The sequence below is a fragment of the Cydia pomonella genome, chromosome 17 (assembly GCF_033807575.1).
Source record: "Cydia pomonella isolate Wapato2018A chromosome 17, ilCydPomo1, whole genome shotgun sequence".
In the NCBI taxonomy this organism is placed as follows: Eukaryota; Metazoa; Arthropoda; class Insecta; order Lepidoptera; family Tortricidae; genus Cydia; species Cydia pomonella.
In genome coordinates this window covers 11935468-11961385 of record NC_084719.1, presented here as the reverse complement: position 1 = coordinate 11961385, position 25918 = coordinate 11935468, and the positions used below count along the sequence as shown (strand labels likewise).

Genomic DNA, 25918 nt, shown 5'->3' with positions numbered 1-25918 from the left:
ATATTACACGCATTTATCCATTCAGAGAAATGATATTGAGAATTGGTTTGTGACACAGTGACCGTTTGTTCCACTTATGTTTCCGTTTTTATGAATCAATTAGCCACTGACTTACAACCCCATATTGTGAAAATGTAATTTTGGCGATTCTATTTTTTTGGAGCACTAATATGTATAAGTAAAAGATTAAGAAGTTTATGATTTTATCAGATGTCTGCTTTAAATGTGTTTTTTTTTTACAAGCTTTTATTTACTTTCACCTGACCGTTGTCTGTTTGTAATCAAATCTTGCAAGTTAAATTTGACCCACTTCCCGGTTTCCGATGAAGCTGAAAATTTGCATACATATGTATGTCAGGTGACAATGCAATATTATGGTACCATCGAGATGATCTGATGACGGAGACAGGAGGTGGCCATAGGAACTCTGTGATAAACCAACGTAACCTAATTGTGTTTGGGGTTTTTAGAATTGTCTCGATGAGTATTAGTTACTTGTGGAAAGAAAAGTACAGTCAGCGAAAAGCTTGTACCAAAAATGAAATTTTTGCCAAAAACTTATTTTAATTATAGTCTCCCGATAAATTGCATACACATGCTTTACCGTCGTTTGGTTGTCTCTTATATTACAGCTTTTTCAAAACCATAAATATTCTTATTGCATTTGATTAAGAAGTTTATGATTTTATCAGATGTCTGCTTTAAATGTGTTTTTTTTTTACAAGCTTTTATTTACTTTCACCTGACCGTTGTCTGTTTGTAATCAAATCTTGCAAGTTAAATTTGACCCACTTCCTGGTTTCCGATGAAGCTGAAAATTTGCATACATATGTATGTCAGGTGACAATGCAATATTATGGTACCATCGAGATGATCTGATGACGGAGACAGGAGGTGGCCATAGGAACTCTGTGATAAACCAACGTAACCTAATTGTGTTTGGGGTTTTTAGAATTGTCTCGATGAGTATTAGTTACTTGTGGAAAGAAAAGTACAGTCAGCGAAAAGCTTGTACCAAAAATGAAATTTTTGCCAAAAACTTATTTTAATTATAGTCTCCCGATAAATTGCATACACATGCTTTACCGTCGTTTGGTTGTCTCTTATATTACAGCTTTTTCAAAACCATAAATATTCTTATTGCATTTTGCAGCATATTTTTAATTATGGCGTCCGTAAATTGTAAATGAAATTCAGATATGATCTCCAGAGAATACATGGTCTGATGGAGAACATATTTGTCTGTCTTGCATCTGTGCTAAATCCTCTCGATGCCACAATGTCATATCTGTATCCACGCACGAACAGTCGGCAGTTAGATTGATTTTCTAGTCAAATTTTCTCTTACAATGCTAAAAACAAAACGTTAACGATCGACACTCGGTACAGATATGGAGTGTGAGTTATTATGGGCCTTTTTTATACCGTAAACGTCTATTCGGCACCACTATGATCAAATTGAAATACCATCTAATCAAAATTAAATTTCTTTAAACTGTAGAAAAGGCCCAACATGTATATGTTACCCCTATTTATTGTTAACAACTGGCCAAGTAAAGTACTTTAGAGAACGTCAGTCGCTCGCTCCCGAATCGGGGCCGTCGAGTCGACGCCGAGCGCTCGCTCTCTAAGAGAAAATTTGACATTTCCGATCTATCAGCCAAAAAGACGGTCGCCGGAACGCCCAAGATCGCGTTCGTGGCTTCCGGAGGACTTAGCACGGTGGCCGGCACCAATCCGCAAAAATCCATCCAAGGAGACAAAGACAAGGACTCGGACAAGGACGACGACGGCGCGGACGAGCCGGAGGTGCAGCCCGTGGGGCAGGACTACATCGAGGAGCTGCGCGGCGACGACGGCAAGGCGTTGTCCTTCAACTGCAAGCTGTGCGACTGCAAGTTCAACGACCCCAACGCCAAGGAGATGCACATGAAGGGTCGCCGCCATCGTCTGCAGTACAAGAAAAAGGTATGTGTTTGCAGAGTTTGGTGACCACGTTCACATAGCTACACAATCCAAATATTAGGCCTCTCGTCATTGTACGATCATTTCAATGTTGCCATGTATAAAGGTTTAGGCTTGTTAAACAGAATCAATTCACGGTCAGTTGTTAAAAATGTATTCCATCCAGTGATTACTTAGTAAAAGGTTTGAGATGCTTGTCGAGCCTGGTCGCTCCTCGGAGTTGCCAAGAGATCCGAGCGTCGGATGATTATGAAAGCATAATGAGGGTGGTCATGTAGTTTGTTATGACATACTGTTTATTATAACATATTATAAAGTAGGTGTTAACTTAGATCACCAACTCTGGTTTCGTTTATCATAGGTACTTCACATACGAACCATGTGTTTATATGTTTATTATTTGCAGGTGCAACCCGACCTGGAGGTGAAGGTGAAGCCGTCCATGCACCAGCGCAAGCTGGCCGAGGCCAAGGCTCAACGCATGCTGGTCCGCGACGAGCTGTGGGCGCGCCGTCGCATGCACGACGTAAGTACTGCCAGTGTCAATGCAACAGGTTCTCACTACTGAATCTGCTCGAGCCGGTAGCGTCTTGAGAAGCGGAGCCACTCGGATATATTCGGCCGCGCATACGTTTTTGTTAAGATGCTATTTGAATTCATTGGAACAGTTTCGAAGCCCTCAAGTGCCTCCAGCCGATATCGGATCGGATAACGTGCCGACTAATAGAACGAAGTGCGTTCAATGTAGGACCTAGGGGTTGGTGTCGAGTTGTGTAACCCAAACAGAGGCTCTTATTATATGATGAGACAGACAAACGTGTTAATATGATAGTTTAAAAACTGAAGATTAACCTTTAAGACTCCTCCAAAACTGGCACATGATAATAATATGACAGATTCTGGTCTGTGTCTGGTGCTATGCAACTTGTTTCAATATAGTGTGATCTATCGTCATAACATTAAAATTTACGCAAATGCGTAATTAATCAGTGTTTTTGATGCTGGCCAAAATTCAATGACACTTCCAACAATATCCCTTCTATGTATCTTTTATGTGTGCTAAGTTTTACGGAGCATAGAAGTGTTTAGTCCCCAGTTTTACAAAGATTCCTTATTTAATTTAGAAATAAAAACTAATAGTGAATTTATAAATGTGATCTCATTTATCATAATAGATCCGAGCTTTAGTGGGGCGGGTTAGAGAGTCACCACACTTATCGACGTGAAATCGGCTCGACCATGTCATCTAATTTAAATCCTACCAATGCCTTCTAAAAATATTAGTATTAAATGAAGTGAATTGTAACCATTGCCGCCGCGATGAGAAAGTTGCCGATCGGCACGTTGGGTTTGGAAGTGTGGTGATTCCGTCAGTGCGCCACTCGGACTTTCGTTCCCGGCCGCTCACCCGTTGTTGTTATGCGCAGGGCATGGAGGAAGACGAGCGCGCGTACTGGGAGGGCGGCATGGAGCCGTGGTGGCCGCGCGGCCCCGTGCCGCCGCCGCTGCACCACCACCACCCGGTACTGAAACCATTTCATTTCACTTCACCACCTTACTTTTCTCTTTGTGGTGCTGGTGAAGTAACTGAATTGCTGAGGCTAGATTCACATTCTGTAATTCGAGCGGAGCGTCATTCAAAGCTGTCCATGCTAACTTTACACCAACAAAGTGTGAAAGGCATATCGTCACCTTAGTTCACAATCGTACTAATTACGCGGAAAATTTAGTCGTAATATATACATTTTGTTTGCGCACTATGGTACTAATCTAGAGTGACGATATATGCAAAGAAATTTGACTTTCAGACTTCGTCGGTTACCAAGTTGCAGAGTTACTTCGAACTGACTTTCACTCACGATTTCTATAGATATGTAGTTCACAACTTCAATGAATAGTGTAGAAGTCCCGCGAGGCGTAGGTGAAAACACGAGATTCCATAACCTTTAGAGCCACAGCTCTCTTAGTTAATTTTGGAGTGACCAGCATCTACGTTATTTTCGTCTGGCAGGGCATGGGCATGGGCTACGGCTCGGTGGGGCGGCGGCCGGAGACGTCGGACGACCGGCACGTGGTGGCCAAGCACGCGGAGATCTACCCCGGCGAGCAGCAGCTGGCCGACACGCAGCGCCTCGTGTCGCACACCGAGCGCGCGCTCAAGTCGCTCTCCGACGCGCTCGCCGACCAGGCCAAGCCTAAGGTGACGACAAAACTACTCACTATTACACATCCTGAACTTCACCAAACACTTGTCAGGTACAGGTGCTCCGCGATTAAACACCGAGGACCTCTAGTCTGAATGCGAAGGGGCACCATGAGGGAATCCATATCCAGCAATGAAAAAATTGCAACCAATTCAGAAAGGTTTCTTTGGTATAGTATAGTAGCAAAATACACATAGCCCATGGAATTGGTACATTTTACCTAACATCAATGAGGTAGTTCTGTTTTTTTTTAATATGTTGGTAGTGATGAAATGGTAATAACAAAACCAAGTTTTCGACCTCGAAAGCCCTTGAGATCATTGTAAAGTACATGGAAATCCTTTAAATATTAGGATTTTTTTCAGTTTTTGTAAAGGTTGTACCAGCAGTTGTGGTAGCAGGAAAGCAGGACTCAAATGCACAGCTGTTTGCAACTACAGCAATGGTCAATCCTGCGAGAATATACGGGACCGGAGATGTGTGCCAACATTGAAAAACCATTCATTGATAATCCACCATCAAATGACAATTTCGACCGGCCTGATCAGGTTGACAAAGAAATGCTACCACGCATACTGCTGGCCCCAAAAAGAGTGCTGTGGATTCAGAGGACCAGCCTGATTCATCAACGATATACAAGAGATACGAGTTATAACAATTTCCCTCACTGTTCTGTATATTACACACACAATGATCCGAAGGGCTTTCGAGGTCGAAAACTTGGATTTGTAATTACTATTTCATCACTACCAATATAAATAAAACAGAACTACCTCATTTTATTTAAGGCAACACTTCTTTTTTGGTATGATTTCCATCTCCGAAAGCTGCTCTTACAAATGTGACTTATTTATAAACCAACTTTTTTTCAAAATCATTATTTTAACAGGCTGGTGCTGCCAAAGCGGCTGTCAAGACTGAGGATAAGAAAGATGAGAATAAAGATGGCAAGGAAGACGGCCGCGACAACCAACTGTAAGCAAACACCTTTTTACGATAGATGATTCAGAGTGATTTTATTCCGTCCGACTTGACAGCCAGACTCTTGACTTAACTATTTAGTTACTTGTTACATAAGGTTATTTTTTTTTTCGTATGGAAGACTCCTGCTGTTACTTGTACCGGTTCATACTTACTTTATTCATTGTTTGTTTTGTTTTTAAATAGGCACAGATTTCATGTAATATCTAGTTCCTCATTTCCTTCATAGTTGAGTATGCTTCTTTTTATTTATTTTTTGTTGCACTATTGGCACAGTAAACAAAGTCGCAACTTCAAAATGCGGCCAATTAAACTAGAAGATATAAAGATGGAGATAGATCAAATGGGAGATGATGGTATTGAAAGGAACAACAAGTGAGTTACATGTAGAGTGGGAAAAGTACATTGATATGCATATGTATTGTAGTTGTAGAGTAGTTTAGTAGAATGTAGTTGAAGCTTGACCAGCAATATATGATCACGCGCCATATTGCGGAATTTCATTGGAACTAAATTTTTCATACTAAACCGAACTGTCACCCTTATATATGAGAATAACAGCGCCATCTTGAAAATGATCATATATATCTGATCTGGCTGTAGTGTCGCCGAAAATAAATTGTAGTTGAAATGATTATTTACAGATTTATTTATTAATTACACGTCAAGATTAGGTACATTAAGTTGAATTACATTAGAGTTGCCTGGGGCATCGTCCCCAGAACGCTTGCTGCATTTCCCTGTTGAATTGCCAGACTTAGCCGCTGAGCGAAGTATTCCCCCGGACGAAGGTCGCCGGACACCCACACAAGTTTGTGAGAAATTTCTTTAACGACTTGTTTGGTGTCCGATGACCACGGCCCAAAGGTTTCAACTGCAAGTGCCGCAAATATGTAATTGTTTTTTAAAAATGCATATTTGCGGCACTTGTTAAGTTGGGCGTCTTCTGCAGCCGTCCCCGGTTTTCGGGACGAGCCCTGGACGTGGGACGGAGCCAATGTATCCACGCAGGTCACATCCCATGCCAAGGGCCGCCCCAAAAACCAAGGTACAAGCGAGCATCCATCGGGTCTTTTCCCGTCCGCCGCTGACAAGCCAACTGGTTCGAGGGTTGCCGGTATATTGACTGTGCCGAGAGCTCTGCGGATCAAATCATTGAGCGCCGCGTGCCTGAAATTTCGGCCCGCACTTGACTGACAATATAGTCCATGGCGTCCGAGGGCTTCTACTGGGCCTCCGCAGCGGCAGCAGGGGTGCGGTTCGCAGATCTTTAGCCCGAGCCTGAGGCATACGGCTACACGCAGTGCGGCCGGGTCTAAAAGAGATCCTATGTTCCGCGACGGCAAAGCGTGTAACCAGTGCCCTGACTCTGGCTCAGATACAGCCAATAATCGGGCGCGCTCGCTGGGGTTACAACTGTCGTTCAAAAGTGTTGTGTGGATCGATTTTATATTTACAGAGTCCCAGGCAGCTTGGCTAGTTTTTTCTGTAGGTGGGCTCTCGCCGGGAAATCTGGCTCCCCATGTAGACTCTGCCTCTGCTAAGCCCACCACTACCACATCAGTGGGATTGATGACATTAAGAATATCACTGATGAGGCTGACGGTGCTATGGACAGATGAGAGAAAAGCAGGGAGAGCCAGGTCCCCCGTGGAGCGGATGCCTAGCCCGCCATATTTGATAGGCAGAGTAGCCTGGGACCAGGTTTGGGGATTTAATGAGATGTTTAAAATTTTGCAGATTGAATTTTTTAGAGTGTTGTCAATACAGGACGTCAAACGGGGAAATTTCCATATAGGGCAGCAACGTAGAATATACAAGAATTTGGGTGAGAACAGGCACAAGCGTAGGATGTAGAGGGCTATATGGGAGTTAATTTTAAAAAGTAAGTCCGAACAATCATGGAAATTGTCTAATTTGGAATTTATGGCTGGAGGGATGCCATCCTCGTATATGGGTGCGCCAAGTAGGGTCAGGGATTCACGGGTTTGAAGGGTGAAATTGGGCGTAACATGCTCAAAACTTGTAATAATGTCGGCCTGAGCACTGGCAGACAGCTTTTCTGAAACAAAAACCTCACACTTATTGAAGTTGAGTATGAGGCCTATCTCAGAAAAACGCTTAATAACTGTGTTTAAGTCGCTTAGAACTGAAGATGCCATCCCTCCTAGGGTCCCATCGTCCAAATACCAAATATTTAGTTGAGAAGTTAACTGGGAAATTATGGGGTGGATAGCGAGGCTAAACAAAACGGGCCCTAAGGGATCTCCCTGCTGGCATCCAACGCTTGAGGTGATTTCTTTTTCGCCAAACATTAATTTAGATGGAGTGCCATAACATTGCGTTAGGTATTCAAGGATCTCCGGAATTTCGTTTTTAATTTCCTGTAGAAGTGTACTTCGGTCAATAGAGTTAAAAGCGTTTCTAACGTCAAGTTTAACTAAGACTTCGAAATTTGAATTGGTCAAAAATGAACGTGTGGCGTGTACAGCGGCTTCGCACCCGCCTCTGACACCAAATCCAAGCTGTTTTGGTTTAAACTTGTAGAGGCGAGCCGTCGTATTGAGCTTCCCACCGCAAGAATATAGAATAAAAAACATTTAATTTGTCGGGCAGGGTTTGGAATATACCGATAAATACCGGATTATTTCGGTTTCGCTCCGAACTTGAGAACGCAAACGTTTACGTCATTATCATATTACCTAACCACGCTAGTAAGCAAGAAACAAGCAAGCAAGCGAGAAGCAGGGAAGTGGGTGGCTATTGTTAATAAATAGTTAGTTAAATGAAATCGGCCAAGAGCATGTCGAGCCATACTTAGTGTAGGGTTCCGTAGTTATGATTCTTTCAGAATAGGATAAATGGGGGCTATTATTAAGTATTATATAAATTACGTGGGTAATACTGAAAGTTTCTGGAATAAGCCATTTAGAGGTCACGCAATCTTCTCTCGTGTCGAGGTTCTCCTAAACAGTGGATGCCCAGAAAGCAGCGGTACTGACAGACCGGACCGTGGTATCTCTCAGGTCAGATTCAGAGCACGAGTGCGGGCACGCGGTGCATCCAGCAGGTGCGCCATGGTTTGGAGTGCAGAGTCGCAAGCACATTGGATAGAGTGGCCACGAAGCAGTCCCCATTCGACCATGCTCTGTTTATAACGGCCAACCTGAGACCTAAGCCTGTTCATTGCTCACTTTGGCAGAGGCGGTGCCTACCACCAGACATATATGTACCAGTGTCGTAGCATTTACCTCCCGGCCACAAAGAACCATGGCCCATCTGGAAGGTCACGCAATAAAAATGTTTATTTGTTGAAAATATAACTTATTGTCTATTTTTAGATACAATTTGTTCCGTGATGATTTGTGATTATAGGAATGCAGTTTGAAAATTATGGCAGGGATTTTTTAAGATTCCAGGAACTTTCAGTATGACCTAAGTACAAGCATAAGGGAGTACCTTCGCGGCGCTTTGTACCTCTTTTTATTAACGAGAGAAGACTTCGCAATAACTCAAAAACGGCTGGGCCGATTATGTTCGCTATAGTTTTCATTGAAAGTAATTATTAAGCTTTTGTTTTCCGTTTATTTTTTTCATATTTTTTGGACTCAAACTAGAGGGGGATTTCCGGAATTATTCACTACACTAGCGGCCCGCCTTAAAGAGCACTTGTGCAGTGTAGTCCCATAAATAATCATAATGAAATTATAGTACCTAATTAATATAATACTACTTGTTCCTAATTAATGTATCTATCGTAAACAAGTCAATAATAGTTAAATAAGTAATTATTATTCATTATCCCCCTTATTCATAAACGTGTACTAAAGTTACGATGCCGCTAATAATCGTTTGTCCCTTACCCCGACGTATTGGTATGATGGAAAGGGACAAACTATTATTAGCGGCATCGTAACTTAAGTACACGTTTATGAATAAGGGGGTATAAGTTTATAGACAGCCTATGACTATTCGCCTACTTGTTGTATTTCATAATTAACGCGCGAAGCGGAGCGCTTTGGATTGCGCTCCTATGAAAAAATATTTAGTACATAGAATCAATAGGAAATTCTATAAGAGCAAAAGAGAAGTTATGCCACAGTTCCGCACGTGAAACAGAAGATGTTCTATGAAGAAAGACGTAAAATTGGAGCGGCGCGCCTAGCCCGTTTGACGAATACGCACGCACTCCGCACGCCATGTTGTCATTTGTTTGCAAACATACCTTTTACCTAAGTATTTTTTTCAAGTACGCGCGGGAATGCATTTTTTTTTTTTTTTTCATTCTGAATAATTAGACAAGAATTAAAAAAGTGAGTCACATAATTTGTTAGTGGTAAAGTGTTTAAAAATGAATGAATATAACGACGTTCACAAAATAATGTGAAAAAACTTTACAAAATCGACTCGAGTTAGATACAAAAGGACGACATTAAACTTCCGTAAAAATGTTTGGACCGAAACCGGTGTGTTAACAATTTATTTATATATATAATTTATTTACATAAAATAAAAAAACATTCATAGTCTCGAATCCATTTGTTAAATAAACTGCAACGTCTATCGGTCGTCAAGATATTTGCAAAACATTAGATTCCATTGCGCATACTTACCCAAAATCTATAAAAGAGTTCAATGATCGGGTGGACGAAAACCGATATCTATAGGTATTTTGCGACGGTTAATAAATTGGGTAGTTTTCGTTTTTTCTTTAATATAAGTAAACACCCGTAATATATAGTCACCAGCTGCTTCACTTTATCAAAAAATGGTTGTTGGAGACCCTTAATCGTTTTGAAAGACCTAGTCAAAGAAAGCCCACACCATTGGGTTAAAGCAAAGAATATAATTTATATATTAAAGAAACACATTTGGCATGGGACGTGCCCAAAAAAAAAATATTTTGTAGTTTTCATTTTACCGTTCTGTCGCCATGCATGATTTATGTATCCATGCCAAATTGCAGCTTCTTAGCACTAACGAATTAACGATCACAGAGCTAAGCCGCGGACGGACGTGGCGAAATTGTAAGGGTTCCTAGTTGACTACGGAACTTTAAAAAAGTTTTCCGAAAAATTTAACAAATATTCGAGCTTCGGAGTTGGGAAACTACTGTGGGCAACTTGTCACTTATTTTTAGGGTTCTGTAGTCAACCAGGAACCCTTATAGTTTCGCCATGTCCGTCTGTCTGTTAGTGCTAGAAAACTGAACTTTGGCATGGATATATAAATCAATAAAGCCGACAAAGTCGTAGAATAAAATATAATAAAAAATATTTTTTACCTCTACCTCTGGGCGTGAATTTTTTTTTGCTTCAACCCTACAGTTTGAAAGGTCTTTCAAAACTAATTGGGGTCTTCAACAAACATTTTTTGATAAAAAGAATATATTCGGAGATAATCGCTCCGAAAGAAAAAAAAAATGTGTCCCCCTCTAACTTTTGAACTCAAAAAAATATGAAAAAAATCGTGGAAGTAGAGCTTAATAAAGGCATTAAATGAAAACTATAGCGGACATGATCAGTTTAGCTGTTTTTGAGTTATCGCAAAAAGTTTCCCCTTCATAGTAAAAAGACGTAATATCCACAGTTCATCCCTTGGTTAATAATCTCCTATACTTTAAGCTCCAGTTTAGCTTATTATGACGGAAAAGTAACTACGGAACCCTACTCTGAGCATGGCCCGATATGCTCTTAGCCGATTTATTATACTTCATCCGAATACATTTTCAACCCAATTTTCAAAATAGTAGATTGTTAACCAAGGGAGGAAGTGGCTCACCGTGTTCTAGGGCCAAACTACCTCGACAGAAATAGTTCCTTTGATAGAGACCAGGACAAAATAAAATGTGGTTACGGTGTTCAGGTTCTCGTTCCTGGGCGAGGGCGAGGGCGGCGCCGGCGGCGCGGGCGCGGAGGGCGCGCGCGCGCTGAAGGGCGTGATGCGCGTCGGCCTGCTAGCCAAGGGGCTGCTGCTCAAGGGCGACCGCGACGTGCGCCTCGTCGTGCTGTGCCACGACCGCCCCACCGTCACGCTGCTCAAGCGCGTGGCGCACGACCTGCCCGCGCATCTCGCTAAGGTCAAGGTGAGCCGGCCGCCCGAGGGACCTTCCTTCCTCGTAGTCGTAGAGCGTCGTTCTCACGGGAGTGCGTTCGTGTGTTCTCAGGGCCCCGGCGACGAGCCCAAGTACAAGGTGGACCTGCTGCCGGCCGAGGGCGCCGTGCAGGTGTCGGACGGCACCGGCAGCGTGCTGGTGTCGCTCACGTCGGCCGTGATGCGCGAGCCCACAGGTGAGTCCCCCCAAGTCCCGCCGCGATCTTCGACTGCGCCAATTTCACACCCCTCCCCTAGCTATTCTACTCTCGATCCACTTGCGAATTTTATCTTAAAATACCATATCTCACTCGCCCATCTCCGGCAGTTGACGTTGACGATCCCGGCCGACCGCGCCCCTAGCCGGTTGAAATTGGTCGTCGAAATCGTCATACATTCGAGGACGAACTCTAAGAACAAACTATCTATGTGCTACATAATTTTTGTATTATATATGTATTTTTCTAAATTTTTGTTTGCACACGTTGATGATCATGATTTTTTAATGAAAAAAAAAGATAATTTGTTCAAAGTTTACCGCTCGGCTTGCCGAGCAATGTGTTGAGCTTATTTTTAGGTGTGAGTAGCATAAGAAGCGCCGAGAAGAAAAGGATTTTTGATCATCTCGTATGATATATCACGTGCGCAGTCTCCGCAGTGGTATATTTCTGTCTACTGAAACGGAGCAAACATTTTTAAATATAGTAATACTTTATTTTATACTAGTATATATTATCTTTATTTTTCTATTTCCATCTACCCACTGTTTTAGGGCACTCATAGTGTAAGCTATAATTTTACCAATTAATAATTTAGATAGTTATAGATTATTATTTTCTGAGTTTATTGGTTAATTGTTGAGTTGTGATATAATCTGTCCCCTGTCATGTTTAGTGTTTGTAGAGCGTTTGTGTCGGGCGGTGATCCGCTGTGGATCGCACCTCGAAAGACCAACGCGGTTGATGAAGGCGCAGTGTGTCATGTTTGCCCCGTTTTCGTCGATGTTCTGATGGTCAAACACCCTTTGTGTTGTTGTCGCTAGAGGGTGGCGACATAAAGCGAGACGACAAGGATGTGCTACCGCGGCAGAAGTGTTTGGACGCGTTGGCCGCCCTTCGGCACGCCAAGTGGTTCCAGGTACATTCGCCCACATTTACTGAACGTGTGCGCACTCCACTACCCTATTTATCCAATAAAGCTTTTCTTTTTCATTCTATTATAACTCGAATGCCGACTCGCTGTCGACTATGGCGCGTCACAACAAATGATGTTGCCCCCTAAGCACCGTTAAAATCATTTGTTATGCTATCACTTCTGTGGCCTATAAAATTTATTGGATTTTTTACCCATTATTGACCTCACTCAATCTATTAAAAAACTTAATGAAACCTATTTTGTGGCTCGCTTGGAGTGCGCACGTATTTTTATTTAGTCACATGTTTGTTTTGTTTTATTGTGATATGTAGTATTTTAATTTTACTCAAAAGTAACTCGATGGATTGTTTCGTCTCCCTTGAACATGTGGCTACAAGTGCTCGGTCAGTTAAGCTGCGTTTCCGTTGATATTGCACTGAGCCGAAAATGGGAGGTGATAGAAACAAAGAAACGCAGTTTGAGCTTTAGTTCGTTAGTTGTGCCACGTTTATTGCTCTGTTTGTGCATTTGAGCGAGCAATAAATAATGTGGTATGTGAACGCCGCTGACTTTTCTCTGTGCGTAGGCTAGGGCGGCGACTCTGCAATCGTGTGTGATCATCATCCGCATAATGCGCGACCTCTGCCGTCGCATTCCCAACTGGACGCCGCTTAATCCCTACGTAAGTGAATTATTCTTTAATACCTAGTCTTATTAAGGCAGTCCGGCCTAGGTCTGCTCTACTCCAAGAATAAGTTTGCAATGGGGTGTTTTTCTGGTCGCTATAATTTTGTCTGCTGCACTACACTCGCGTGCAAAAGTATTGCATCACTTTGCATTTTTTCAACTGCACCCAATATATTTGCAATCAAATCTCAACCTGGGCCCATGGCCGCCCGTACCCAATGCGGGGACCATGGGTCCATATTAGCTCAACCAAACAACAACGCCGGGTCTTCAATTCGTGCATCAGCATTGCTCTCTGCCTGATGATGATGCCAGACCCGGCATCGCATAAACAAACATAACTTTCGCATATGTCCTCGAATCCTCAGCCAGCAATGAGCTAGTTCCTTGGCTCGTAGTATTAACGATTATACGTGAATTGTGTCAGGCGATGGAATTGCTGGTGTCGGGGGTGATGCAGTCGGCGGGCGCGGCGCTGTCGCCGGGCGAGGCGCTGCGCCGCGTCATGGAGGCCGTGGCCGGCGGCCTGCTGCTCGAGCACGGCCCCGGCCTGCGCGACCCCTGCGAGAAGGAGCTCGTGGTGCGTTACTATACTATACTACAGTCGGCGGGCGCGGCGCTGTCGCCGGGCGAGGCGCTGCGCCGCGTCATGGAGGCCGTGGCCGGCGGCCTGCTGCTCGAGCACGGCCCCGGCCTGCGCGACCCCTGCGAGAAGGAGCTCGTGGTGCGTTACTATACTATACTACTATACTACAGTCGGCGGGCGCGGCGCTGTCGCCGGGCGAGGCGCTGCGCCGCGTCATGGAGGCCGTGGCCGGCGGCCTGCTGCTCGAGCACGGCCCCGGCCTGCGCGACCCCTGCGAGAAGGAGCTCGTGGTGCGTTACTATACTATACTACTATACTACAGTCGGCGGGCGCGGCGCTGTCGCCGGGCGAGGCGCTGCGCCGCGTCATGGAGGCCGTGGCCGGCGGCCTGCTGCTCGAGCACGGCCCCGGCCTGCGCGACCCCTGCGAGAAGGAGCTCGTGGTGCGTTACTATACTATACTACTATACTACAGTCGGCGGGCGCGGCGCTGTCGCCGGGCGAGGCGCTGCGCCGCGTCATGGAGGCCGTGGCCGGCGGCCTGCTGCTCGAGCACGGCCCCGGCCTGCGCGACCCCTGCGAGAAGGAGCTCGTGGTGCGTTACTATACTATACTACAGTCGGCGGGCGCGGCGCTGTCGCCGGGCGAGGCGCTGCGCCGCGTCATGGAGGCCGTGGCCGGCGGCCTGCTGCTCGAGCACGGCCCCGGCCTGCGCGACCCCTGCGAGAAGGAGCTCGTGGTGCGTTACTATACTATACTACTATACTACAGTCGGCGGGCGCGGCGCTGTCGCCGGGCGAGGCGCTGCGCCGCGTCATGGAGGCCGTGGCCGGCGGCCTGCTGCTCGAGCACGGCCCCGGCCTGCGCGACCCCTGCGAGAAGGAGCTCGTGGTGCGTTACTATACTATACTACAGTCGGCGGGCGCGGCGCTGTCGCCGGGCGAGGCGCTGCGCCGCGTCATGGAGGCCGTGGCCGGCGGCCTGCTGCTCGAGCACGGCCCCGGCCTGCGCGACCCCTGCGAGAAGGAGCTCGTGGTGCGTTACTATACTATACTACAGTCGGCGGGCGCGGCGCTGTCGCCGGGCGAGGCGCTGCGCCGCGTCATGGAGGCCGTGGCCGGCGGCCTGCTGCTCGAGCACGGCCCCGGCCTGCGCGACCCCTGCGAGAAGGAGCTCGTGGTGCGTTACTATACTATACTACAGTCGGCGGGCGCGGCGCTGGCGCCGGGCGAGGCGCTGCGCCGCGTCATGGAGGCCGTGGCCGGCGGCCTGCTGCTCGAGCACGGCCCCGGCCTGCGCGACCCCTGCGAGAAGGAGCTCGTGGTGCGTTACTATACTATACTACAGTCGGCGGGCGCGGCGCTGTCGCCGGGCGAGGCGCTGCGCCGCGTCATGGAGGCCGTGGCCGGCGGCCTGCTGCTCGAGCACGGCCCCGGCCTGCGCGACCCCTGCGAGAAGGAGCTCGTGGTGCGTTATGACTCCACTACCTAAACCTCCACCTTACCAAAGAGAATTAAGAAGACCAAGAGTGCTCACTCCATCAACGGTTTTGTTACCAAAAATACTATTATTTTCGTAGTCTACATCTAGCGTCAAGTAGCGGAACTCTCAATAGATGTTGCGACGAACGAAAAGCCTCAACCATTTTCAGGTAATATTATAACCAGCGTAACTGGAAGTCTACTTTCAACTCCTACGCTTACTCTGATTATAATATTAGCTGAAGATCGTTGAGCATTACACTATTTGTTCGCCGCGACATCTATTGTCCAGTGCAGTACTGCTAATTCTGCTACTCGATGCTAGATGACGACTACGAAAATAATAAGCGTTTTGGTACCAAAACTGATGTATGGAGTGAGCACTCTATGTACTTCTTATTTCTCTATGACCTTACCTACTTTCCTTACTTAACCATTTATTTACACAAAAATTGAGTCCATTCAAAGAAAGTTTTTAAAAGTCCTTCAATTCAAAACTAAGAAAACTACAGACTTATGTTATCGTGATAGACACTATTTTCTTCCCCTAGATTTGAGAAGTCACCGACTTAAATTTTAGTACCCCCAGAGCTTCTTCTACACACTACCGAACTTTGTCACTTCCACCGGCAAAAACCAACTATCGTCAAAATTCATACTTTGTCCGAGCTTCGAGGTCATAGAATGAACTGTGTCATAGCAACGATCAACTGGATTTACATCTAATGAAACCCGCAATAATTAAAGACCTCATGTCACCTAGTTTCTTTGCTTTCCTGCTTGCAGAAGATTAGCATAGATTTAATTTCATTTTTAATTTAAATAAGAAACGAATTACTTCTTTCTTTTCTCATAGCATGTTTTGGCGTTTGTAATGTCTTTAATTTTGTGCTAGCCTGTAATATAACCTACACCTACCTATCCTGTCTGTGGAAACCTGTAATTGGCTTCTCTGATACATACATTTACGTTAACACATTCACTGCCAGACAAAAAACGGCGCACTACCCCAGAAACCGGTGATCTATAGCTGCGTACAAAACAACCCGCCCAGCGGATTGTCCGGCATCTGAACAAAGTTCACGAGCGCCCACCAGGTGTACTTAAGCTGTTGGTTTTCCGAATAAAATAAAATAAATAATAAAAATACCGGGGTCATGCTTTTTTTAACCGTCGTTTACATGATGCATATAACTTGTGCGAGTCCCTGGTTATACGCATATTACATGGGTCGTATGCAAACTATGCGGGGAAATGTACTAATAAAATATGGGTACCTAATGATTATCCGAAAATGAATTCGCAGATTATCGATTCGCAGACAACGATTCGCCGAATATCGTTTCGCAGAGTGATTCATTTGTAGATGTAACTTTTGGTCGACTAACGTTACGCAGACTCTTGGTTCACATTAGGGAATGCAATAACCGGGCGTTTTTCATTACCGGTAATTTACCGACGCGAGGTCCCACTAACCGGTTAACCGGTAAATTACCGGTTATACGTTTATGAAATAAAAAACATTGATTTTGCATTATTATTGATTGTGTACTTATTTTCGTCAGTAACCTTTAAAAGTAATCAACAGCACTTTATAGAAACATCGACAAAACAAAATAATGAAAATAAACTATAAACATTAAACAAGATATATTTACCTACTAATCATATTGAATAAAAAATCAAACATGTATCATTTCAAAGCGAAATGAACTTGTACATACAATAAGCAACATTAAAATTTTTAATTCTTTAAAAATCGCAGTAATCAAAGGGTAACAAAAAAGTGACAGTCGTCATTTAAATGTCATACACGTTTGCATTTACACATCTATCAATATAATATTGTTATTAAAGTAACTAAAACCGTAATCAACATTCATTAAAATCTAGTAAATATAAGAAAAAAAAAAAATTTAACAGATTAGTTTCATATCATTTTAACACTAGTTACTTTAAAATTCCACTTTAAGAGGCCGTTATCGATTTTAGTCGCAAAAATGTCTAACTATAAAAAATAACAAGTACTGGTTTCTATTAGCACGTCTTGTTATCTTTCATTATATATTTTTTTTTAAACAGACTCACTTAATTAGTAATGATTTTTTTTCTGATGGACGTTTAGGTAAACGCGCGAAAAGCAGTGATTTTGTCGATCTTATTTGTAAATTTCGTTAAGTTTGGACTGCTAAAAATGGTAATTTTGTATTACACATATCCTGTACTTCAACTTTAATAAACTACATTTTTGTTACTATAAATTTGAAGTAGTGTAAATGAAAGTTAGACGAAATCAATTTTCTCCAGAAATTACTTCAAAACAAGTGACAATTTCTCTGAAAATTGACTTAATTTCAACGTAATTTTGATACTTAAACAATCTAAAACATTTGCTGAAACTGTTCTTATACATCATTTTGTATAATTTACTACCATAATTTATATGAATTTTTAAAAACTATCCCTTCTCGTCACCTATTACCGGGGACGCACGCTTGCGACCTCATTATTAAAAGGCAAGATGAAAAAAACGTGCTAATAGAAACCAATACTTGTTATTTAGATATTACGTAACAAAAGGTGTACAATTCCAACGACTAAATCTTTCAATTTAAAATTTTTGCTCTAAAATCGTTACCGGGCTCTTAAGATAGGAGTTGGAATCCAGAACATGTCATCATCAAATCATTCTGTTAATTATATATAAAATATAGAACGTTGCTTAGACATTCGTGAACGATATCTTGAACACAAGTAACCAGCGGTAGAAAATGTTCTTTCGCATTTCACACTTGTCTGACACTACAGACTAAAACAAAGGACACTGAACATAGTAAGGCGGATCAGGTAGGGGTGGCGAGAAGGGAAAGGGCGAGGGATTAGCGACCACTCATTTGTCACAAAACATTGCTTCCTAGTACCTACTCCGACGAGATCATAAGATGCAGAAAAGTAAGTATTTTAGGTGTCTCTTCGTAATCGTAAACCGTAGTAATTGTTTTTTTTTTGTAAGTACGAAGACATATATGGGCTAATTCAACAGGTTGTTACATTTTTATTTGCCTATACAACGTTCGGTAAATTCCCGGTTACGGCTGGAAATTACCGGTATTTTACCGACTGTAATATTGGTCAAATTACCCGGTTACCGGTTAACCGGTTAGCATTCCCTAGTTCACATACAGTTCAGTTCGCTTCTGTGTAAATTAGCAGAACTATTATAGGACGATTTTCATTTGGCAGAGTAATATTTTCGTTTAAGGAATGTTTAGTCGATTAACGTTTCACATTTTATACATCGTTATTTTCCAAATATTTCTTTTTACAAAAAAAAGGAAAACTACTTCAAAAAGGATGAAATAAAATATTATCCTTTTTTAAGTACCTATTGTATTGTATATGGGCGATTTTCCGTAACTCGACGACTGACGCATCTGACGCCTATTTTGCGTGACACTATGTATTAAGTACCTATATGCGTTAAGCACAGTTTAGGTTTGAATCAATTTTTTACTTAAATATGAACAAAAGCATCGGTATTGTACAAACAGCAACACTCTTAACTGTCCACCGGTTGACCTTATGCCTTTTGTAATAAGATCCACCGATGGACAGTTAACAGTATGGGCCATCGTACCTAATATGCAATATATGTTTTTAATATCTGGGAGACCCAGCCTTGCTCGGAAAATATATAACACTCAAAAATGCGTGTTTTCCCAGGGATACGACCTAACTAGAATCGATTTTTCGCCCCCCGAAAACCCCCATATAGCAAATTTCATCGAAATCGTTAGAGCCTATCCGAGATCCCTAAGATTTTATGGTCATTTGTGCTAGTGAAAATAAGTATATAATTAAATGTGTCAAAACCATATTTATCCGAGTCAAACTAAAAGTTGTTGTGTAGGCTTATCATGTCCTAGTCTAGCCATAAATAAGAGGGAAGTTTTGCTAATCAATAATGCCAAATGATTATTCGACCAATATTAGTTTCTCGGGTAATTGTGAGAGTTACTAAGTAAATATGCGTATCAATGTTCTGCGTATTGACTACTCGTGCAAACGACTATTATGCGTAATGACATTCTGCCAATCGTTACTCGGCCAAACAACCCGTCTGCGAATCGTTGTCGGCGAATCGAAAATCGGCGTATTTTTTGTCGGAAAATCAATATGGCTCCATAAAATATACATCGTGTGATTGTGTTTACAGGATGCTCTCGGAAATCTACCTGCGCAGAAGCGTGAGGACCTGACCGCTTCGGCGCAACAGTTCCTGAGACAGATCGCCTTTAGACAGATTTACAAGGTAAATAAAAGTAGAAATTTACTTTTTTTCCCGCCAATATGCTTCGGTTAGTTACATTAGTCTGATATAGTTGAACCACGGGGGTGATCCACAGATATAATATATACACTAACGCAAATGCATCTACTTAACATGTCCGAACCCCGACCAAGCGTCGAGGTTGCCGTCGTTACTGCGCGTCAGTTGTTGCAGCCGGACGGCCGCGAAAACTTAAAAAATGCCTCGTTGCGTGATAATTAACTGCAACAGCCCAAAAATTACGAGCACCCAAAGGCAAGGATACATTTCTTAAGTAATTAATAATTGAGTAAAGTAATGCGTAAATAAGTTTACGTATTCCAAGTTGTAATTCAAGAATATACCTAACAAGGAAAGGTACCCAGTCTGGTTCCGATTTGATTCATATTTATATATGTTATAGAGTAGTCTAAAATAACGGAACGGTCTGCTTAAACTAAAGTTTTCCTAAAAAAACACCCGTCTTTATGTGTAATTTTAACGATAAGATATTATAAAACTTCGAATGTCGATTTTTTTAGGAAAAAATGAGTTTCAGCAGATATAACAAAACACGTGTACATTATTTTTTCCTGTTCTCAAACATATACTCAAACAAGCCATTAACTAGCAAGTTGCTCGAGCATCACTTTCTATAGGAGTTAGAAGATTTAGTAACTTTTTAGTACTTAGGAGGACAATTTCTCCCAATAGGTTGAGTTTGGGCAGCTAAAAAAAATACGTGTCCGTTATTTTAGACTGCTCTATAACATATATAAATATAAATCAAATCGGAACCGGACAGTTGGGTACCTTTCCTTGTAAGTAAATTTAGAGTAACCTTACAAAATTATATTTATTTACAGTACATATGGTACTACTTTACCGCACTAGTGCGAAAATTAGCATATTACGTTACTGTGTCGAACATTTAAAGGGCCATATGTACTGTAAAACGTTGTACGATACATGTTCGAATAGGTAATTCGCAACTCGTGTCGATTTAAAACACTCCCTTCGGTCGTGTTTTAATTTATCGCCACTCGTTTCTAATTTCCTATTTTTCGCACTTGTAACGTAATGTACTATTACATATATTGTAATAGTGCTTATAAATTATATTGTATATAACAAAAAAAAATAACTTTTATTAAGGTTTTTAGTTTTGCAAAGAAAAGAGTAAAAGAAAAATGGATTGCAACCACGGGACGGAAATACTGGTTCCCGAATAAACACAACACATTTTTTGTTCCATACATTACATTTGAATATACCAGTTTCATTGAAGGGAAATAGTTGGTAAAAAGATCATTCGTCTGTTAGAAAATCTGTTAGAATGTAAAGAGAGGTATGGGCAATGTGAATGTCATCTCGCCTTGTGTAGTAGGGCACAGCACAGCAGATGTCATTCCAGATCTAGAGCAGAGCCCAACTGGGGAAGTACCTCCACCTTACAGAAAACCGCAGCCAAATAACACTTGACCCTACTCATAGTGTTGTGTTCCTGCCGGTGAGTAAGGTTGCCAGAGCTCAACGAGGGGGGTGGGGTTAGGGTCGGCATCGCGCATGTAACTCCTCTGGAGTTGCAGGTGTACATAGGCTACGGAGACTGCTTACCATCACGCAGGCCGTATACTTGTTTGCCACCGACGTAGTATAAAAAAAATCTATGTCATTATTATTATTATTATTTAAACTTTATTGCACAAGTACAAGTATGACGTACAATAGGCGGACTTAATGCCTTGAGGCAGTCTCTACCAGTCAACCACTGGGCCAAACAGAAATTTGCTAAGGTGGGTGCAGTGTGAAAAAAATATTCCAAAATTAAATACTAAGTCTAATACTACTAAGCCAGTATACAAACTAATAGGTAATATATATAATACTTTTATAAACTACACAAATTATCATTATAAATACATATATAAATTAATTACATAATATACTATACAATATACATAAATATACTTCTGCATGTGTGCGGGGCAGGGGGGGGGGAAGAGGGGGGGGGGGGTCCCACTAGACAGTATCTAGCAGGTGCTTGTAGAGAATTCGTTTGAAATTCAGCTTGTTTGGGGCTTGTCTAATCGTTAGAGGAAGCGCATTCCAAAGACGGATAGCTTGAACAGCAAAAGAAGACTTTAGGAAACCAGTATGGTGAGGGAGAACAGAGAGTTTAAGAGAACGGGCAGAGCGCAGCTCGCAGCCTGGGCGGGGGGTCATAAAGTTGAAGTTACATTTGAGATATTCTGGAGTAGAGAAAACGTCATTCATGTTAATAGATTTGTGATTATGAGCGTGGTTCGCGAGGGATCGGGCGAGCGAGACCGCAGATATAAAATCTATGAGTATGAGCGAGACAGTTCATATGAAAAACAATAAAAAGAGGGGTGATTTTTTTTATACCGGTTCCTGGCTAGTAAATAGAAAAAAATAATTATATTTAAAAAAATGTGTTTGTGCAAAATATACACATTGGATTAGCGGGAACATTGGGGGACTGCTCCTCCGTGTTTTAAAGTTACCCTGACGTAACTTAACCTGGGTAGGACATAAACTAATGACGATCACCCTGAAAACCACCTATATATCGTCCTTACTGAAGAAAACGTCATGATCTCGTGATAACAGATAGAAGAATGCCTATCAGTCATCTAGTTGAGCGCACGGGGACCTTGTATGGTAGCATTCAAGTAACCTGAACTGATGAACTACACATGAAAAAAAATCTCTACTCGTTGGGCGCCTAGAATGTTAACAGTCAAACAAATGAAGAGACAATGTGAGATTTCAAAGACTAATCTTGACAAATATCAATCTGATCCCGAAACATTTTTGCGTCGGTGTGTCACCATGAATGAGTCTTGAATCCATCATTTCGATCCTGAGACTAAACCTCAATCCACCTGGGAGCGATCGAGTTCCCCTACACAGAGAGGTTCAAGCTGAGCTGGGAAGGTTATGGCTTCTGTATTCTAGGATGCCGAGGGAGTCGGAATAATTGAATGTCTTGAAAAAGGAACCAATATTACTAGCTCTTACTACGCTGACCAAATTCGCAGATGGAGAGAAGCAATCAAGTCAAAGAAAAGCGGCGGGATAAACTTCGTGCTGGTGTCCTGTTTCACTAAGATAACGCACCTCCCACAAGGCCAGTGTTGATTGCAACACTGCAACACGCAATGTATCCATTGGGCTGCGATACGTGATGCAGGGTTCGAATTGCTAGAACATTCCTCACATTTGCCAGATCTAGCCCTCAGCGTCTTTTATCTCTTTCTACGGCTGAAGGAAGATGTTAGAGGCAATCTTTCATACTGATGATTATCATTACTTTTCGATCATCCCTCGTAATTAATAACATTCCAGCAAGACGTGACGACCACAACGCCTTTACCTAAACCAGTTTTTACACTTTAGCATAAAATAAGGAATCACCTTGCAACCAATTGGTCTTCATTCAGATTTTAAAGAATTTTCCGAAATAAGTGTATGGTAATGGTATTGTATTTTCCAGGTGTTGGACATGGAGCCGCTGCCCAAGCTGAAGCACCCGGCCGGCCCGTGGAAGTTCCCGCGCAAGCGCAGGCGCTCGCACACCGACGCCGAGGCCGACCAGCCCAACGGTGAGTCGCTCCACCAGGCCACCCCACGCTACTACCCGTATCAGTCTTGTCTCAACTCTACACTTTCAGGTTGCGTACACAAGATGTCAATCGTTAACGCTCCGTAGCGAACGAAAAGCAACTCTCTCTGTCGCACTAATATGGAAGATTGATATTAGAGATAACTACGGAGCGTGAACGATTGGAATCTTGGCTAGTCTACGCACCCAGGAACAATTTGCCTACGCGAACTTCATATTACCTACATTTCTATCATTGATGTCAAAATTTCATAAATACAAAATTGTATCCTAATATAGATTCTATTCTATAGTATTTCTCTTATAAAAAAAAATATGTTTGTGTACGCTTAATCGATTGAAATATGTTAAATACCTATTTCAATTAATAATTAAATTAATCCCTTTCAGGTGAGGGCAAAGTAGTGAAGACGGAAGAAAAAATGGACGCGTCCGAAACAGCTGCGAACGCCAAGTAAGCGCGACGTCGCGTGTGTCTGCTGACATACGCATATTTATCTAGTTCATACGACATTACACGCACCTAACATCCTTGTGCATTATCTATCTATACTACATTATATAATTCTGACTTGACTGCGATCGAGCGCGCTTTGTCGTATGATCTACCATTAACCTAGCAATACAATATTCTGATTCAATGTCAACTGAAAAAAATATACAATTAGAATATCGTTTTAAACCAATTGTCAGTAACACTATTTTCGATGTATATTTCAGTGAAGATCTGTCCAAAAAAAGTACACAAATAACATAGCAGTCCCAAAATATTTGTAGTGTTTTAAAATTAGATAGAATTTTAGTCTCGTACTAATGTAATTAGGAAGTAAGTCGGTATGAGGATGCGAGACAGGGTGGCGATGGCGGGGTGGAGTTGGACTGCCGCGAGCGGATGAAGGCGACAGAGTGCTTATTCTTAAGGTTGCAGTATTGACTTGACGTTTAGTTCCTTCTGTGACGAGATCACATGTTGGTTTCTTTATTTACATTATGATTTTCTAGATTTAGTTTGTAAGTTGTATATTTCTCAAATATATATAATATATCCCTATTTTATCTACAAGTATGTAGGAAATATTTTTATTAGTGACAAGTTGTTGCTATGTTCGAATAGGGAGATAAGTCTTGGTCTATGAATAAGATAATGTTGTCTGATAATGATGAATTTTGTCATGTCTCATGTCAAATCGAGATCTTTTAAATTCAGACAGCATGCAAAATAAATTTTGTTTTTTACCTGGCAAAAATGGGTGTGTAAGCAAACTGATTTATTAATAACATACTTTGTGGGTTAGAAGATATGTTCAGGTTCCCAAAAATTAATTAGAATATTAGATAGCTAACTCAGGACTTACTGTGGACCTTTGTTTCTTAAGTTAAATTTATTTTTATTACGTGAGAGCTGTGTAATTTTGAAATTATTGTCAATAAATAATTGAAAACTAATAATTTGTTATTATTTACAAATGGGTTGGAACCCAAATTTTTGCCTTTCATGTGTATGGTGGTCAAACTTCGATGGTGCTGTACTGAGCAGAAAAAATCGTTTTCGAAAAATGCAAAAAAATTACTTCGGTCAGGATCCTTACCAGCGACCACTTTTTACACGACTGCCCAAAAAAAGTGTATTGTTTTCAGGGTTCATGTTTGTATGTATGAGAGTTTCTTTATTCTACCATAACTTCCAAATCCCTTAACCGATTTGAACGAGAATTAATTTTAAAGCATGCATGCATGTTGTTTTACATACATATGTAGAAAGGTAATATAGATATTCGACCTTGCGGGACCGTAATGGGTATAGAGTGCAAATTTAGGGCTTGCAATATCGGACGGTTTCCAATTCCGGAACTGATTTTCGATTTCGGTCCCAAATCCGGAATTAGGGTTCATCATATATTTATTCGGTTTTTTAACAAAAAACAGAGTATATTGAGAGAGTATTGTTTTAGTGGGAATTAATTTGCAATTTTGATTAGTATTCATCAAGAAATAATAAATAAATTTAGTGGTCTATGGTCACTTTTTTTTACTCCAACGATACGGCGTATTTTTTGGGGAAACTACAGATGTTTGCAAACCATTTCGTGCTTAATTTTATATAATGTCTAAATATAACGGCTTCGTAGCCTAGTAGGTAGTGACTCTGTATACGAAGATGAAGGTCCTGGGGTTCCGATGTCGGTAAGGACATTTATTGTTTATTCATGCAACACACAAGCTTACAGTTCAGATACCAAAGAATGTTAAATAATAATATTAATAATTAGAATTATTTACAATATCCACAAATAGTTAAACATTACAAACTAGGTACAATCACTCAAAAACATATAAAGCTGTGGAAAACGAGCCTGGTGAGTCATAAAAGACATCAGGTCTTTGGATTGATAGTTCGTTTAGGAGTGAAAGTGGCCGATTGGAGGGAGCATTGTTGGCTTGACGCGTACGCACCCTGCCCACGGCGAACAGTCGCGGAGGCAAAGCGCCGCCCTCACTGACGCCTAATACGCACGTCCTCGGCACTGGAGCGAGCAATCCTATCCGCTCAAGCACCTTAACATTACTGAGTCTGTTTCGCAACAAATTATAGTAATGGATCACTAATAATATTTTTCGTCGCAGTTCTAGCGTATCCAATCCCACCATTCCCGACACAAACATCGAGGGAAAAAGAAGTGGATAGTATCCGTAGATCCTTTTATACATATAGCGAGCAAACTTTCTCTATAGCCTTTCCTCCATGAGAGAGTACTCTGCTGTGAGGATCCCAAATACAGGCACCAAATTCCAACCTACTGCGAACTGCATTGTACAGAACTACTGCAAC

General features: G+C 42.1%; 1 protein-coding gene across 1 annotated transcript in view; it reads left to right on the top strand.

The window, feature by feature from the left end:
- LOC133526862 (zinc finger RNA-binding protein) overlaps positions 1 to 24537 on the top strand; it is a 32263-nt gene extending 7726 nt beyond the window's left edge. Inside the window, exons 8-20 of the mRNA XM_061863685.1 lie at positions 1661 to 1968; positions 2372 to 2491; positions 3393 to 3488; positions 3977 to 4165; positions 5059 to 5144; positions 11016 to 11235; positions 11317 to 11440; positions 12286 to 12380; positions 12964 to 13059; positions 13492 to 13644; positions 19347 to 19442; positions 22960 to 23068; positions 23479 to 24537. Coding sequence (XP_061719669.1) covers positions 1661 to 1968; positions 2372 to 2491; positions 3393 to 3488; positions 3977 to 4165; positions 5059 to 5144; positions 11016 to 11235; positions 11317 to 11440; positions 12286 to 12380; positions 12964 to 13059; positions 13492 to 13644; positions 19347 to 19442; positions 22960 to 23068; positions 23479 to 23546 — 1760 coding nt within the window. The 3' untranslated portion in view covers positions 23547 to 24537. The remainder of the gene's footprint in view (positions 1 to 1660; positions 1969 to 2371; positions 2492 to 3392; positions 3489 to 3976; positions 4166 to 5058; positions 5145 to 11015; positions 11236 to 11316; positions 11441 to 12285; positions 12381 to 12963; positions 13060 to 13491; positions 13645 to 19346; positions 19443 to 22959; positions 23069 to 23478) is intronic.
- Positions 24538 to 25918: the final 1381 nt, after the last annotated feature.